Raw genomic sequence first — 16,019 nt, 5'->3', positions numbered from 1 at the left:
TCTTTTTCTTTCTGCCTCTACTACCCCTCCCCCTTTAATTATCTTCCTCAGTCATACATTTTTTTTAATATGAAGCTAATAGTCGAAAAGGTATTTGCTTGAAATAATAAGCAAGTTTTGACAAGCTCAGAAATATGCATTTTTTTAAAAAACTTACCAGCTTTCAATGTCATTTATACCTGTGGACATATACACATTGTCTGTGTTTCTTTAGACTTTGTTCTGAGATTTATATATTGGCAGCTTGATACTGTCCTTTTGGATTTATTATTTTGCAGGATACACTGAAATATAGTTATCTTGTAGATTCTGAGCTACTTTTTGCCTGCTATGAGAGCGCTATTAAAGTCTTTATTTCAACAGATTAATACACCAATGTCAGTTAATTTATAACCTTAAATTTGGTTTGCAAATCTCTACACAGTTCCTCTTTAAAATTTGTTATAATTCATGTACAATAGAATCGGTGTTGAAGAACAATCATATTTGCCTCAAAGCTTGCCAGACCTGCTGGGTTCTTCCAAGATTCTCCATTTCTTTTTCAGATTTTCAACATCCACAGTATTTTGCTTTTTTTTTGTTAGACTAAATTTATTATTTCTGTTCTAATACCGTGAATACAATATGTTTTAGTTTACTTCCCAAAATATAATCAGTGTCATCATTTAACTCATCAAGTACAAATTTTAAAATGATTTTTTTGTTATGTATCATGTGTGTATTTAATATTGTTATAGGTGTGAGAGTTGTTAAATATTCCCCAAATTAACGTGTCACAGTTAGAATAATCCCAGCATGCTCATTAAATTCTTCACTGTTAACATTTGATATCATGATACAAGAAGGTAAGAGCAGGAATAGATCACATGGCCTGTCAAGATTGCTCCATCATTGAGTACCAACTCCACTTTCTAGCCCATTCCCTATTTTCTTGGTTCCCTGAAAGACGAGACATCTGTCTATACCAGCCATGAATGTGAGAAATCACTAATAGAATTCAACCACTATTAATGCATTTTACTTCAAAGGAAAGCATGTTTCTGTTCAAAGTACTTCCCATTTGTTGCAAGGATCTTCCCTCCATCTTCGAATATTTGTTTACAGAAATTGAGCTGCAATTTTCATGGCACTTTAGAAACTAAAGAAGCCCATGTTAATATACAGTAAGGGGCCTGGACAATGTCCATGTTTGGGCTGATAACTGGCAAGTCACATTTGCAGCATACAAGTGTCAGGCAATGATTATCTCCAACAAGCCAAAATCTAACCATCACTTCTTGTTTACTGGCATAATCGTTGCTCATTTCCAAATTATCAATATACAAGGGGTTATCATTGATCAGAAACTGAACTGGCCGAGCCATATAAATGCTGTGGCTATGAGCAGGCTAGGAGTTCTACAGTTTAAACTGTGACAGTGCACATTGTGGTCTTTAATGAATAAGTTAAGAAGACTTTAGGTGTAGTTTTCCTTTGCATTTTGATGACCAAAGAATTTATTATCCGTTAAAGAAACTACTTTGAAGATGGTAAATGTAGAGTAATAGCGTATAAACACAGTGCTCAGTAAAATATGTTGGAATTGGTTATTTTCAATAAAACACTGCTATTTGGCAAAGGTGGCTAAATATGTATGGTTATGATACTTTGCAAGAAAACCAAGGGTGGGGAAAGAGACTTTTTTTTTGTTATTTTATAAATCAATTTCAGTGCCCAGAACCACACAACCTGAAATGGTAGTGAACATTGATTATAGAGTCATAGAGTTTTACAGCATGGAAACAGACCCTTCGGTCCAAATCGTCCATGCGACCCAGATAGCCTAACCTAGTCTAGTTCCATTTTCCAGCTTTTAGCCCACATCCCTCTAAACCCTTCGTATTCATATACCCATCCAGATGTCTTTTAAATGCTGTAGTTGTACCAGCCTCCACCACTTCCTACAGCAGCTCATTCCATATATGCACCACCCTCTGTGTGGAAAGGTTGCCCCTTAGGTCCCTTTTATATCTTTCCCCTCTCACCCTAAACTTGTGCCCTCTAGTTCTGGACTCCGCCACCCCAGAGAAAAGAACTTGTCCATTTAGACTATCTATGCCCCTCATCATTTTATAAACCTCTGTAAGGTCACCCCTCAGCCTCCAACGCTCCAGGGAAAACAGCCCCAGCCTATTCAGCCTCTCCTTAAAGCTCAAATTCTCCAACCCTGGCAACATCCTTGTAAATCTTTTCATAACACTTTCAAGTTTCACAACATCCTTCCGATAGGAAGGAGACCAGAATTGCATGCAATATTTCACAAGTCGCCTAACCAATGTCCTGTACAGCCACAACATGACCTCCCAGCTCCATACGCAATACTCTTACCAATAAATGAAAGCATACCAAACACCTTCTTCACTATCCTATTTGCCTGCAAATCTATCTTCAAGAAACTATGAACCTGCACTCCAAGGTCTCTTTGTTCAGCTTCACTCCCAAGGACCTTACCATTAAGTGTGTAAGTCCTACTCTGATTTGCTTTTCCAAAATACAGCACCTCACATTTATCAAAATTAAACTCCATATGCCACTCCTCAGCCCATTGGCCCATCTGATCAAGATCCCATTGTGCTCTGAGGTAACCTTCACTGTGCATTACACCTCCAAACTTACCAACTGAACCTCCTGTGTTCACATCCAAACCATTTATATATATGATGATAAGCAGTGGACCCTGCATTGATCCTTGTGGCACGGCAGTGATCACAGGCCTCCAGTCTGAAAAGCAACCCTCCAACATCACCCTCTGTTTTCTACCTTTGAGCCAGTACTATATCCAAATGGCTAGTTCTCTCTGTATTCCATGAGAGCTAACCTTGCTAACCAGCCTCCCATGAGGAACCTTGTCGAATGCCTTACTGAAGTCCATTTGAATCACATCTACCACTCTGCCCTCATCAGTCCTCTTTGTTGCTTCTTCAAAAAACTCAATTAATTTTGTGGGACATGATTTCCCATATACAAAGCCATGCTGACTATCCCTCATCAGTCCTTGCCTTTCCAAATATATGTAAATCCTGTCCTTCAGGATTCCCTCCAACAACTTAGCCACCACCGATGTCAGGCTCATCAGTCTATGTTTCCCTGGCTTTTCGTTACCACCTTTCTTAAATAATGGCACCAAGTTAGCCAACCTCCAGTCTTCTGGCACCTTACCTGTGACTATTGATGATACAAATATCTCAGCAAGGGGTCTGGCAATCACTTTCTTAGCTTCCCACAGAGTTCTAGAGTACACCACCTCAGGTCCTGGGGATTTATCCACTTTTATGCATTCAAGACATTCAGCACCACTACCTCTGTAATATGGGCATTTTTCAAGATGACGCCTCTATTTCCCACAATCTATATCTTCCATGTCCACACTAAACACTGATGCAAAATACTCACTTAGTATCTTCCCCCATCTCCTGTGGCCTCACACATAGGACATCCTCCCCCTAGGATCTGCGTTGCTGATCTTTGAGGGGCCCAATTCTCTCCCTAGTTGTCCTTTTGTCCTTAATGTATTTATAAAATCCCTTTAGATTCTCCTTAACCCTATTTGCCAAAGTTATCTCATGGCCTCTTTTTCCCCTCCTGATTTCTCTCTTACTGCTGTACGTGGGGAAGATATTCCTAGGAATACATCCAAGGAAGTTAATTGGGTGGAACTCAGAAAAGAAAGGGATGACCATCACCTTCCTGGGATTGTACTATTGACCCCTTAATAATCAGCAGGAAATTGAGAATCAGGTTTGTCAGGGGATTTCAGTTTTCTGTAAGAATAATAGGATTGTCACGGTAGGGGATTTTAACTTTCCAAACATAGACTGGAACTACCATAATGTTAAGGGTTTAGATGGAGAGGAATTTGTTAAGTGTGTTCGAAAAATTTTCTGATTCAGAATGTGAATGTGCCTACCAGAAAAGGTGCAAAACTTGACCTACTCTTGGGAAGTAAGGCAGGGCAGATGTCTGAGGTGTCAATGGGGGAGCACTTTGGGGGCAGTGACCATAATTTTATTAGTTTTAAAATAGTGATGGAAAAGGATAGACTAGATCTAAAAGTTGAAGTTCTATTCTTTTGTGGTATTGTTATAATTACTACTGAAGAAGTCAGGTCAGAATGAAATCTGGCTTGATAATTTTATTTTATTGAGCATGGTGGTCATTCACCAAAGCATAGGAACATAAGGCTACAAGTTGTCTTCAACAATAAAAAAAACTATTGCACAAAAAAAAGGTGTCTCAATATAGAGCGCCGTTTGCAAAATCGTAAAACGCATCTCAGAATAGTCTCATCCATTCCCCTTTGCATCATCCCTTTGCAGCGAGTCAAATCAAAAAAAGAATTCCCTTCCATATGAAAACTTCAGATTCCAGTTAACTGCTTCTCCCAGTTCTATGCTGACAATTGTGAGATCATCTTTCATGATTGCTGATGAAAATGAAAGCATAGGCTTTCTCAGTCTTTTAATAATCTGTAGATTTCTAACCAAACACTGTTATTTTGCCAGTTTCAAACATCTACCTTTTACATTTGGGTAATTGTATTTTCCCTTAACTGTCCTATATTTCTTTCTACATGAGTTGTATTTGTTTCTGACTCCAGATGGGTATCCTCCAAAGCTGCCCCAAGAGGTTTTAACCTCTGTTTTTCTATACTAAAATCAGTTCTTGAATACTCAAAATCAAAAGTAAGCTAATGCCTTTCAATGTTTACTTCCTACCCACACAATCAATCTTCTTATCAATCCAGGGGGCTTGTATTCACCTACTGTATAACATATACTGAATTAGGTCATGATTCTGACTATATTTTTTAAAACCCTTCATAAAAGTAATCAACAATCATATGCTACTAATTTGAAATCTAAACTTGCAAATATGATGTAATCTTGCAACAGTTTTATCATAACTTTCAAAAGAGATAAAATGTAGGGAAACAGAGATAAAGTAGGAGAGTGGGGTCAATTGGATAGCTCAATCAATGGGACAGATTAGAGACTATGACCTGTATGTTGCCCTCGTGTGGGACATTTACTCATCTATTATCTTAAATAAAGTAAGGGATGTAGTAAATATTTTTCTCACTATGATGGAACCAGATGGTTTTGAGGTGACATCTTGCCAGTATTGTTTCAGAGATCCCAGTCTGATAGACTGTTCTGAAATTAGTGTGATGCCAGACTCGAATTAGGGACAAGTAAAAATGAGATTCTTTGAAACTAAGCAGTTGCCAAGTAATTCTGCCGCAGATTACATTCTTGAAGTCAGAAAACTCCTCTGTCACTCTGCGCATGTAATGATTTGGAGATACTGATATTGGACTGGGTGGACAAAGTCAGAAGTCATATGACACCAGATTATAGTACAACAGGTTTATTTGAAATCACAAGATTTCAGAGTACTGCTGCTTCATCAGGTGAGATGAAGGATCAGTGCTCCAAAAGCTTGTGATTCCAAATAAACCTGTTGGACTATAACCTGGCGTCACGTGACTTCCGACTCTGCACATGGTTCAAACTTTGAAATCAACCCTTGTGATGACTTACCATAGATCTAAACAAACGATCAGATCCAGCCAAGCTTTTGATTAAAGGTGATAGGCTGACATGAGCTGATGAGGCCATGGCTATGGAAATAACTGAAAGAAATTGGTATGAATTGCAAGAGTGTTCTTTCCTGGTTATCAGAGGAGGTCCACCAGATTTCAGTAAGATCCAAACTATGCTAACCAAGTACACAATGTCTCAATCAGAAATTTAGATTTTACTGTTGTCATGGCAGCCACTTTCCATAAGTGATCCCATCTCCAATGAAAATGGAATATATCTGTGGAAATGTCAGTCATATCCAGACATCACGCAAAAAAGAGGAAACGGCACCAGATTGAAGTCATGGTAGATGTAAAACTAGTTCAGAAGCTTAGAAATTTAGCTCTGTTTATATTTCTATTAGATATAATTAAAGTGGAAGAAGAGCATTAGATTTTCTGTCCTCTGGCAACATCAAAAGTGAGTTGCCCTCCCCAGTAATGATGCGCTTTACTAAGAAAGGTGCTAGTTCATACATAATTACCTACACTACCAGCCTAGATTTCATTTGTGCTTGAGTTGCTATTGTTTCTTCAATATTTTTAAAACTAAAATTATTTGAGCTGTTTCACTGAAGTTACTGCGATTATTAGACAGATCTATATAACTGCAGAAACTAGATTCACACTTTCGCTTCTGAAAATGAAAAATATAGATGTTGAATTCAGGCAAATGCAACATTTTTCTGTCCAGCCAGAGTCAATTCAGTCTCCATGTGGAGCCATTCATGCACACTGTCAATGCTGAGAGTGTGTATCATTTATTTTTAATTCATTCGAGGAAGTGGACTTTGCTGGCACAACCAGCATTTATTGCCCATCCGTAACTGCCCAGGAAAAGATGGTTTGCTGCTTTTAATCACTGCAATCCATACAGTCTAGGTATAACTGTTCGGAAGAGAATCACAGAATTTTGACACAGCAAGTGAAGGAATGGGGTAATAGTTAATATATGGTGTGTGGATAAACATATTGTAATGGAATAATGTCAGTTAGATGGGCTTCAGATTGGTTTCACAGGTTGGCGCAACATTGAGGACCAAAGGGTCTGTACTGTGCTGTAATGTTCTGTTTTGTATGTGGAAGGATACTTTCAGGTTCCCATTCGTCTGCTGCACTTGTCCTTTTAGGTAATAGAGGTTACCTAAAGTATTGGGATGTGTGATCTAAAGAATTTTAGTGAATTACTTGAGTGCATTTTGTAGATTGTACACACTGTGCATTAGTGGTAGAGGAAGTGAATGTTGCACCTGTTAGATGTGGTACTTATCAAGTGGGCTTCTTTGTTCTAAATTCACTTCCTGGAGCTGAACTCTTCTTGGATTATGGAGAGTATTTCATCACACTTCTGACTTGTGCTTTCCAGATGATGGGCTTTTGAGGAGAGGTGAGTTACCCATTGCAGAATTCCCAGCACTCAGTTTGTATTTGGCAGTTCAGTTTCACATCAATGGTAATCCCTGTGATGTTGATAGTGGTGGATTCAGTGATGGCAGTGCCATTGAATGTTAAGGGATGATGGTTGGATTTGCTGTACTTGGAGATTCTCATTGTCTGGCCCTTGTGTGGTATTTGTCACTTATCAGTCCAAGCCTGAGTATTGTCATGGTCTTTCTAATGCAGATGTGGATTGCTTCAGTATCTGAAGAATGGGTCTGAATCACTGAAACTGATTCCCAGGACACTCATATTTAAGTACAGCTCTGTAATGCTACATTTTGGTTTCTGATGAAAATGTAAATGAAACAGTTCATGTTGTAAGAAATTGGAACTGAATTTCACCAAGATTTAGTTAAAAAGCAAGGGCTCAAATACTTCAACTATTGACCAGTTCCTGTGTCTTGAATTTCTGTTTTATTAACTGTAGAGAAAAATGGGTTCAGAGACTATTATCTTTGATCAATTGCTTCCTTTGGCATGATATATATGTGATTTTCTAACTTGCTGGCTGAACTAACTGCAAGTTGTATTCCTGCAAGGCTGAAAGCCAACAGTTTTAAATTAAAAGGAAATTTCAGCTACTTATTATGCATTTACCGTTTCCAAGTTCAGATCATGTTTGTACTAAGTAAAAGCTTTATTATAATATTTGCAAATTAAACATACATAGGTTATCGATTTTTGATGAGATTTGTAGCTCAGATTGATGAAAAGTATGTAAGTTAGCTCACTGAGCTTGAAGGTTTGTTTTCAGATGTTTTGTCACCATACTGGGTAACAGTGAGACTCTCACTGATTATGTTACCTATTATGGTGACGAATCATCTGAAAACAAACCTTCAAGCTGAGCGAGCTAACTTACTTACATACATACATAGGTTATTTCTGCAACTGCTGATTTTTAATACAAGTGTTCCAGCTTAATTTCAGTTTTCAGAATGGCTATTGACCCGAACAGGGATGATAATTGATTATAATGAGGGAGCTTACATTTTTAATAAAACTGTTTATATCGTAGTGCCAAAGTGATGTTGGTAAAATAGCATAATGAGAAATTTTCTTCAGAACAGTTGTTCAGTAGGTAAGATTTGAATTTTATTTCCACATGTTTTCTCTAATCTTTCATATCTGTCCGAATATTATTTTCCTGCTTCTTCACTTCCTTGATACTTGTTGATTCCTTACAGTTAGCTGTTGACATATCTGTTGAACTAATGAGCCATGAGAAATCTTTTCCCTATCTTTGTTACATCCATTGTCCCAAAATTGCTGACTCTAATGCATGAGTCTCATGTATATAGCTAAATATTAAGAATTCATACCTCAAAGTAATTTACAGAGCATGAAGGAAAACATTGTTCCCAAGTATTCTACAGATCAAGGGCAAACAAACAGAACTGCTATGAATTCAAGTGGTAAAATTACTGACCTGGTAGTTTACCCAGGGGTTAGAACTTGCTGTTTTTGATTTGTGTTTAATTGTTGAAGCTGTTAATTACATATAGCTAGTTGCACAACTTGAGAACCATCAATTCTCAGGAAGGGAAACTGAACCCGAAACATTAACTCTGCTTTCACTCCACAAATGGTGACAGACCTGCTGAGTTTTTTCAGTAATTTTGTGTTTTTGTTTCTGATTTCCAGCATCCGCAGTTATGTGTTTTTTTTTTGAGAATCATCAGTGTTATAGAATTCTAAAAATATGCATATTTTGAATTGTTATTTTATTTTCCAAGTAGGGAACTGGTGCAAAAATACTCATCCAAAATGTGTCATACTACTTTAAGCTGAACATAAAAATGATAGATTTTATGCATTTTTTAAGCTTTTGCCAACAGTTTTAAACATGTTTGGTCCTTTCACATGATCTCAATCATTCTGTCCCAGCAGAGCATGCTGAACTAATAGAGTAAGAATAACAAAAGTCCCATTTGATCATAATCCAAGATGATTTGGAAGGGATACATATACTTTAGAAAGGCATGCAGCAAAACTAGTCATCAGCAAGTAGTACTGCAGGGAATGGGACTATGCAGAGCCCCAATACTGAAAAACAGAAATGCTCTAAATCTTGCATTTTTCAGGAACTCTCTGTTATGAAACATCAAAAGCTTAAATGTGTACCTCAAATTAATATGTGTTATTAACTGAATTATGAAATATCAAAAACTAAACGCTGGAATAATCTTTCAACATAATCATATGTAAAAGGTACATTTACACATTCATGATGCCATTCTCTGAATGGAGCCAAACATTGGGAGAAAGTGAGGACTGCAGATGCTGGAGACCAGAGTTGAAAGGTGTGGTGCTGGAAAAGCGCAGTAGGCCAGGCAGCATCCGAGGAGCCGGAGAATCGACGTTTCGGGCATAAGCCCTTCTTCAGGAATGAAGAAGGGCTTATGCCCGAAATGTCGATTCTCCTGCTCCTCGGATGCTGCCATGGAGCCAAATATTCACAAATTAAACACAAATAACATTTTAAATTCTCTTGAGGTTTGCCATAAACAAGATTTTTTTGAATTGAATTAAAATAAGTCTGTGCTTATTTTCACAGTATTTTTGTTACTCAATGATTTAACTTCAAAAGAAATTTAGGAAAGAAAATTCTTAAAATTACTGTTTCTGATCTTTCAATTATAAACAAGAGAGGGCAAATTAGGCTGGATTTAATCATCTAGATTTAGAAGTAAACTGAGATTAGCAGAGGCAATTTTTATGTTTGCCAAAGGTTTGTGAAAAGGTACTGATCATTTTCAGAATTTATTAAAAATTGGCTGCACTATTAATTTTTTAAAAGGCATCTAAAAACTGCATATGTAGCGAAGCATGTTTTGCGGAATGTGAAATTTGCAAACATCATTAAAAATAGCCAGAGGTCAAATTACCTTCAGCATTTCACATTAACATTTACATTTCTGTGGCCTGGTTAATGTTTGCTGCCAAATGCAAAACAGACCAGGCTGCTTGCCTTAGTTCCATTCCTCCAGTCCTACCATTAGTGTAAGGGATCCAGGCTGCTGTACGTCAAGAGACAGAAATTCTTGTCAGACCAGAACTTCCGACTTACAGTGTGACATAGCTAAAATTATTTGCATTAGCACCAAGGAAATGAAGTGATAGAGGACCGAATGGGGATAGAAGCTATTAAAGGTGGAAATGGCTTGCAATGAAGGAACGATATAAGTTATTGGGCAGCATTGAGGCTGTGGTATTATCACTTGACTATTAATCCAGCGACCCGGTTAATTTTCTGGGGACCCAGCAGAAAATAGAAAGGAATGGAGGGATCTGAAAGGCTACCAGTTATGAAGGTATGGATGGAAGATTGGAGGCTAGAGAGAAATTTGGTGGGGGTGAACACTCTTTGGAGGTGTGATGTGGACTTATTGGGCCAAAGGGCCTGTTCCCACACTATAGGGATTCTATGATTCTGTGAATCAGATTGGAGGCCTAAACTTTGTGAGAACCATCAGGAGAGCTAATTGGAAGCTGGAATTGTAGCACATGTGGTCTGGTGCAGAGGGGAGGCTAGAAATTGGGTGGTGGAAGTGTTCACTTGCAATAGTTAAGTGAATAGGTAAACTGGATCCAATAGGCAAGTAAAAATAAATATTATTTCAAGTTAAGCAATTTTAGGCCCGCTTTTAAAGGGTCAGCTTTGGGATAATTTATCATAAAACAATTAAAGAACAAAAACTGTTTTATGCTATATTCAGCCAGACATAGCTGGTCATGTTACACTGCAGAAATAATTTTTATCCTCACAGTAGCAATTGATGTAATTGTGATGTCTATTACAATCATCTAATTTACAGGGGTAGAAATGACAAGTCAGTACATCTAACTGACAGTCTTTTGGTGTTATGCATCGATTATGTGTGTTGCTCAACTTCCTCAATATGTATTACAGAGTGACTTTGACAATTTAGCTATAAATGACCATCCAGTGAACCTAGCAAGTTCTGACAGTGTAGCATTTAGTTATTGACTTGAAGGCTGTTTTTTTGTTGAGTTGACTGGGTTCAACAAGTCCCTTATTGGCTTCTAGCGATTGTCTTTTCAACTTGATGTTTGAAATAGCATGTGGGAAGTTGTTCACCTTTAATTGGTACCAGGTAAGGAATGGAAATCAATGTAAAAAATTTAATCTGGTTCAGTCTGGTTGAAAATTTGTTGTAGAAATGAAAATAACAAGATATGACAGATTTAGTCTTTTTAAAATTTTATGTTGCAAGTTGCTGCAAGTGCAAACCAGACATCTGGCATTTGTGTGAATGGACAAGCAACTGTGGATCTCCTTAATAAATTAGATTGAAGGATTGTGAAGTTAACAGTTTAAAGATTACAAATGTGTGGACTGAATGAATTCAAAATAAAAACTTGAAATACAAAAGGAGAAACGAAGAGGGAAAAGATTAGATTGAGCAAGCGGGGAAAATAGGTAAGGAAAAGCTTCAAAGGAATTTAATTGTACATTTTTTCATTTTAAAAAAAAGTTTCAATTAAAACCAGGAGGAATGAGACTCCACACTTGTAATGGCAAGTCTTTAGTGCCAGGACTATTGAATGAGTAATTAAAACATCACAGAATTAAAAGGACACTTAGATCTCATGACTACTTGTTGAGAGTTTAAATTGTATCCATCATGTAAGTATTGCAAATTTTCACCATTCAATGCATTTCCGTTATGAGGTAGACAGTGAGATGCCTTATTTGTTGAGTCATTGTGAAGTGGGGAATCTCAACTGAGAACCTTTGAATATCATGTTTGATCATGCACCTTTCTTTGTGCGGAATAACTTTTCTGCATCATTCTATTTTGACAGTAAACGTAAACTGAGGTTTCGCCCATAGCACTTTGATGATTAGTGACTGAGCAATTATGTAAATTGGGTAAATCTCTAAGCCACAGAGAGCCTTGAAATCACCCTGTATTGGGTGATGTTTGAGGCGTGGAGCAGTGAACACGACACGGATGGATAGAGGTTGAGGTTGGTGCTCCAGCATAGCTTTTAAACGGTGATGATAAAATTTTTGACAAATTTAGAAAAAGTATGGAACTGGGTTTAATTTGTCACATCTCTGTTTAATGCTCATGTTACACTGGCTCCACTCTTTTACTGATGTCACCTGTTAACTGTGGTTGGAGATGAGGAATTCTATTCTCATGTTAAGAGAAACCTGATGTATTAGTACAAGCTCTCGCAGGTCCTAGTAATTATTCCTGACCAAATATAGTTCCACTTATTGCTGTTAAGGCCCAAACCTTCCGAACTAAGAACACTGTCAATTCTGTCAATACGCTTAAGATGGTGTATCTGCTATTCCCTTTTGCCCCCAACAATATAATTTATTCAAAAATAATATTTTAATAATTGCAAAGACATTTCAATTTGAATACTGCAGAAACTGCACAAATATTCAATTTGTTCCCTTATAAATCAGTGTGTTTGTTATAGACTTGATATTTATAAAATCTAGTTAGGCCCAAGACAATGGAGACTTTGTGGCAGAGAACCACCTCAAGCAATCCTTAACCGGTACCATATATGGCTGGATGTGGAAAATACCACATGGCTTGAGAGGATACAGAAAAGATTTACGAGGATGTTGCCAGCACTGGATAGGGAGAGGTGGGTAAAGGTGGATAAATCCCCAGGACCTGATCAGGTGTACCCAAGAACTCTGTGGGAAGCTAGGGAAGTGATTGCTGGGCCTCTTGCTGAGATAGTTGTACAATCGATAGTCACAGGTGAGGTGCCGGAATACTGGAGGTTGGCAAACGTTGTGCCACTGTTTAAGAAGGGTGGTAAGGACAAGCCAGGGCACTATAGACCAGTGAGCCTGACCTCGGTGGTGGGCAAGTTTTTGGAGGGAATCCTGAGGGACAGGATGTACCTGTATTTGGAAAGGCAAGGACTGATTCAGGATAGTCACCATGGCTTTGTGCGTGGGAAATCATGTCTCACAAACTTGATTGAGTTTTTTGAGGAAGTAACAAAGAGGATTGATGAGGGCAGAGCAGTAGATGTGACCTCTATGGACTTCAGTAAGGCATTCGACAAGGTTCCCCATGGGAGACTGATTACCAAGGTTAGGTCTCATGGAATACAGGGAGAACTAGCTATTTGGATACAGAACTGGCTCAAAGGTAGAAGACGGAGGGTGGTGGAGGGTTGTTTTTCAGACTGGAGGCCTGTGACCAGTGGAGTGCCACAAGGATCGGTGCTGGGTCCTCTTCTTTTTATCATTTACATAAATGATTTGGATGCGAGCATAAGAGGTACAGTTGGTAAGTTTGCAGATGACACCAAAATTGGAGGTGTAGTGGACAGCGAAGAGGGTTACCTCAGATTACAACAGATGGGCCAATGGGTTGAGAAGTGGCATATGGAGTTTAATTCAGATAAATGCAAGGTGATGCATTTTGGGAAAACAAATCTTAGCAGGACTTATACACTTAATGGTAAGGTCCTGGAGAGTGTTGCTGAACAAAGAGACCTTGGAGTGCAGGTTCATAGCTCCTTGAAACTGGAGTAGCAGGTAGATAGGATAGTGAAGAAGGCATTTGGTGTGCTTTCCTTTATTGATCAGAGTATTGAATACAGGCGTTGGGAGGTCATGTTGCCGCTGTACAGGACATTGGTTAGGCCACTGTTGGAATATTGCGTGCAGTCCTGGTCTCCTTCCTATCGGAAAGATGTTGTGAAACTTGAAAGGGTTCAGAAAAGATTTACAAGGATGTTGCCAGGTTTGGAGGATTTGAACCATAGGGAGAGGTTTAATAGGCTGGGGCTGTTTTCCCTGGAGCGTCAAAGGCTGAGGGGTAACCAAAGAGTTTTACAAAATTATGAGAGGCACGGATAGGGTAAATAGGCAAATTCTTTTCCCTGCAGTCAGGGAGTCCAGAACTAAAGGGCATAGGTTTAGGTTGAGAGGGGAAAGATATAAAAGAGACCTAAGGGGCAACCTTTTCACGCAGAGGGTGGTACGTGTATGGAATGAGCTGCCAGAGGAAGTGGTGAAGGCTGGTACAATTGCAACATTTAAGAGGCATTTAGATGGGTATATGAATAGGAAGGGTTTGGAGGGATATGGGGCGGGTGCTGGCAGGTGGGACTAGATTGGGTTGGGATTTCTGGTCGGCATGGACAGGTTGGAGCGAAGGGTCTGTTTCCATGCTGTACATCTCTATGAATCTGTGACTGGATAGGCTGGAGCTATTTTCCCTGGAGCATCAGAGGCTGAGGGGTGACCTTATAGAGGTTTATAAAATCATGAGGGGCATGGATAGGGTGAATAGCCATGGTCTTTTTCCTAGGGTGGGAGGAGTCGAAAAGATTGCATTTGTTTAAGGTGAGAGTGGACAGAGGGGTAAATGTTTCACACAGAAAAAATAATTTTTCAATCCTTCAATCCAATTTGTTAAGGAGATCTACAGTTGCTTGTCCATTCAGACAAATGTCAGATGTCTGGTTTGCACTTGCAGCAACCTGTAGCCCAAAATGTGTATATGGAATGAGCTGCCAGATGAAGTGTTGGAGAAGGCACAATTAGAACATTTAAAAGGCATCTGGATAGGGATATGAGTAGGACACGTTTAAGTGCAAGTGCAAACCAGACATCAGCCATTTGTGTGAATGGACGTTTCGAGAGATATGGGCCAAATGCTGGCAAATATGACTTGGTCAGATTGGAATGTCTGGTCAGCATGGACGAAGTAGGCCAGAGGTCTGTTACTAAGCTATATGACTCTATGACTAGGATCAGTAGTCTGAAAATGACCATAAACCCCTCCAGCATTTGCCAAGAGGCTCAGGAATCAATTTGTTAAAATAGTAGAGACATGATAATCCACAAACTGTGTTTGTTGTAAGTGCATTTTATCTGCTGTTGGATTCTTGTTCATTATCAGTTTTATTTTTTTTCCTGGTCTTGTAATATCTGGATTTTTTTGACACATATACCATGTATGTTTCCATATAAATCTAGTCCTGTTACCTTTGGGACAAAGATAATAAGTTAAGTATTGGTGAGAGGGCAGTTGGTATGACTTGATAAGGACTGTTTTGTGAATCTTGTCGTGCATTAGCAATGTATATAAATTAAATCCTTTAAGTGTATTACTTGCCACTTCTTTGAGTGTTAGTTAAACAGAATATTTTATAGGCACTGTAAATAATCCTTTGTCAGACCACAAATGAGTCTAAATGCTTAATGTTAATTGATTAAATGAATTGAAAACTCAGTTTTAATAACCACTAACTAACAGTTATATCCATTAGAATCCATGAAATCACTGGTGTTAGTATTCATTCGAATGTTGATCATTCCATTGTCTTTGTTGCTTTAAAATGCCATCAAGCGATTCACCATTTCTTTTTTGTCCCTTCCAAAAAAATTAATTTATAATTATTTCAAGTTTATGTTCGAAGCTATTGCACAATTGGTGATTGATTTTGTGAATATTTCAACAGTGTTACACAATAAGATTGTTAGTAATTATCACAAGATATTTGTCTTCTTTCTCCAGCTTGCAAATGCCAACACCTTGCTTAATCAAGCACAGCAACCTTACAGCTATCTTATTGAGACAGTACGCCAGAGAGACACTCAGATTCAGACCTATAAAGAAAAGCTTTCACAACTGGAGAATGAAATATGGTAAATATCAACAACTATTAGCTTAACTGAGGTTATATTTATCAGAAAAGAAAACAAGCTGGGCTGTTTCTTCCTCCAGAAATTAAAGTTCTGAGGGCAATGTGTTGGAGGTCTTTAAATCTGTTAAATCATTTGATAGAATACACATGAAGATGATGTATCCACTTGCAGGCAAGAACAGAACTAGAGGCCACATATCTAAGAAGACCACTACTAAATGCAAAAAGGAATTTGGCAGAAACTTCTTTACCCAAGGATTGATTAGAATGTGGAGCTTGCTATCGTATGGTT

General features: G+C 38.3%; 1 protein-coding gene across 3 annotated transcripts in view; it reads left to right on the top strand.

Annotated features, from left to right (window-relative positions):
* pibf1 (progesterone immunomodulatory binding factor 1) overlaps positions 1–16,019 on the top strand; it is a 155,058-nt gene that overhangs the window by 114,369 nt on the left and 24,670 nt on the right. For all 3 annotated transcript variants that reach the window (XM_072577979.1, XM_072577978.1, XM_072577980.1), the window contains one exon: positions 15,598–15,728. In XM_072577979.1, coding sequence (XP_072434080.1) covers positions 15,598–15,728 — 131 coding nt within the window. The remainder of the gene's footprint in view (positions 1–15,597; positions 15,729–16,019) is intronic.

The sequence above is a fragment of the Chiloscyllium punctatum genome, chromosome 9, assembly GCF_047496795.1.
Source record: "Chiloscyllium punctatum isolate Juve2018m chromosome 9, sChiPun1.3, whole genome shotgun sequence".
NCBI classification, from domain to species: Eukaryota; Metazoa; Chordata; class Chondrichthyes; order Orectolobiformes; family Hemiscylliidae; genus Chiloscyllium; species Chiloscyllium punctatum.
The sequence above is the reverse complement of the archived record's forward strand: the minus strand, read 5'-3'. Positions and strand labels throughout refer to the sequence as shown.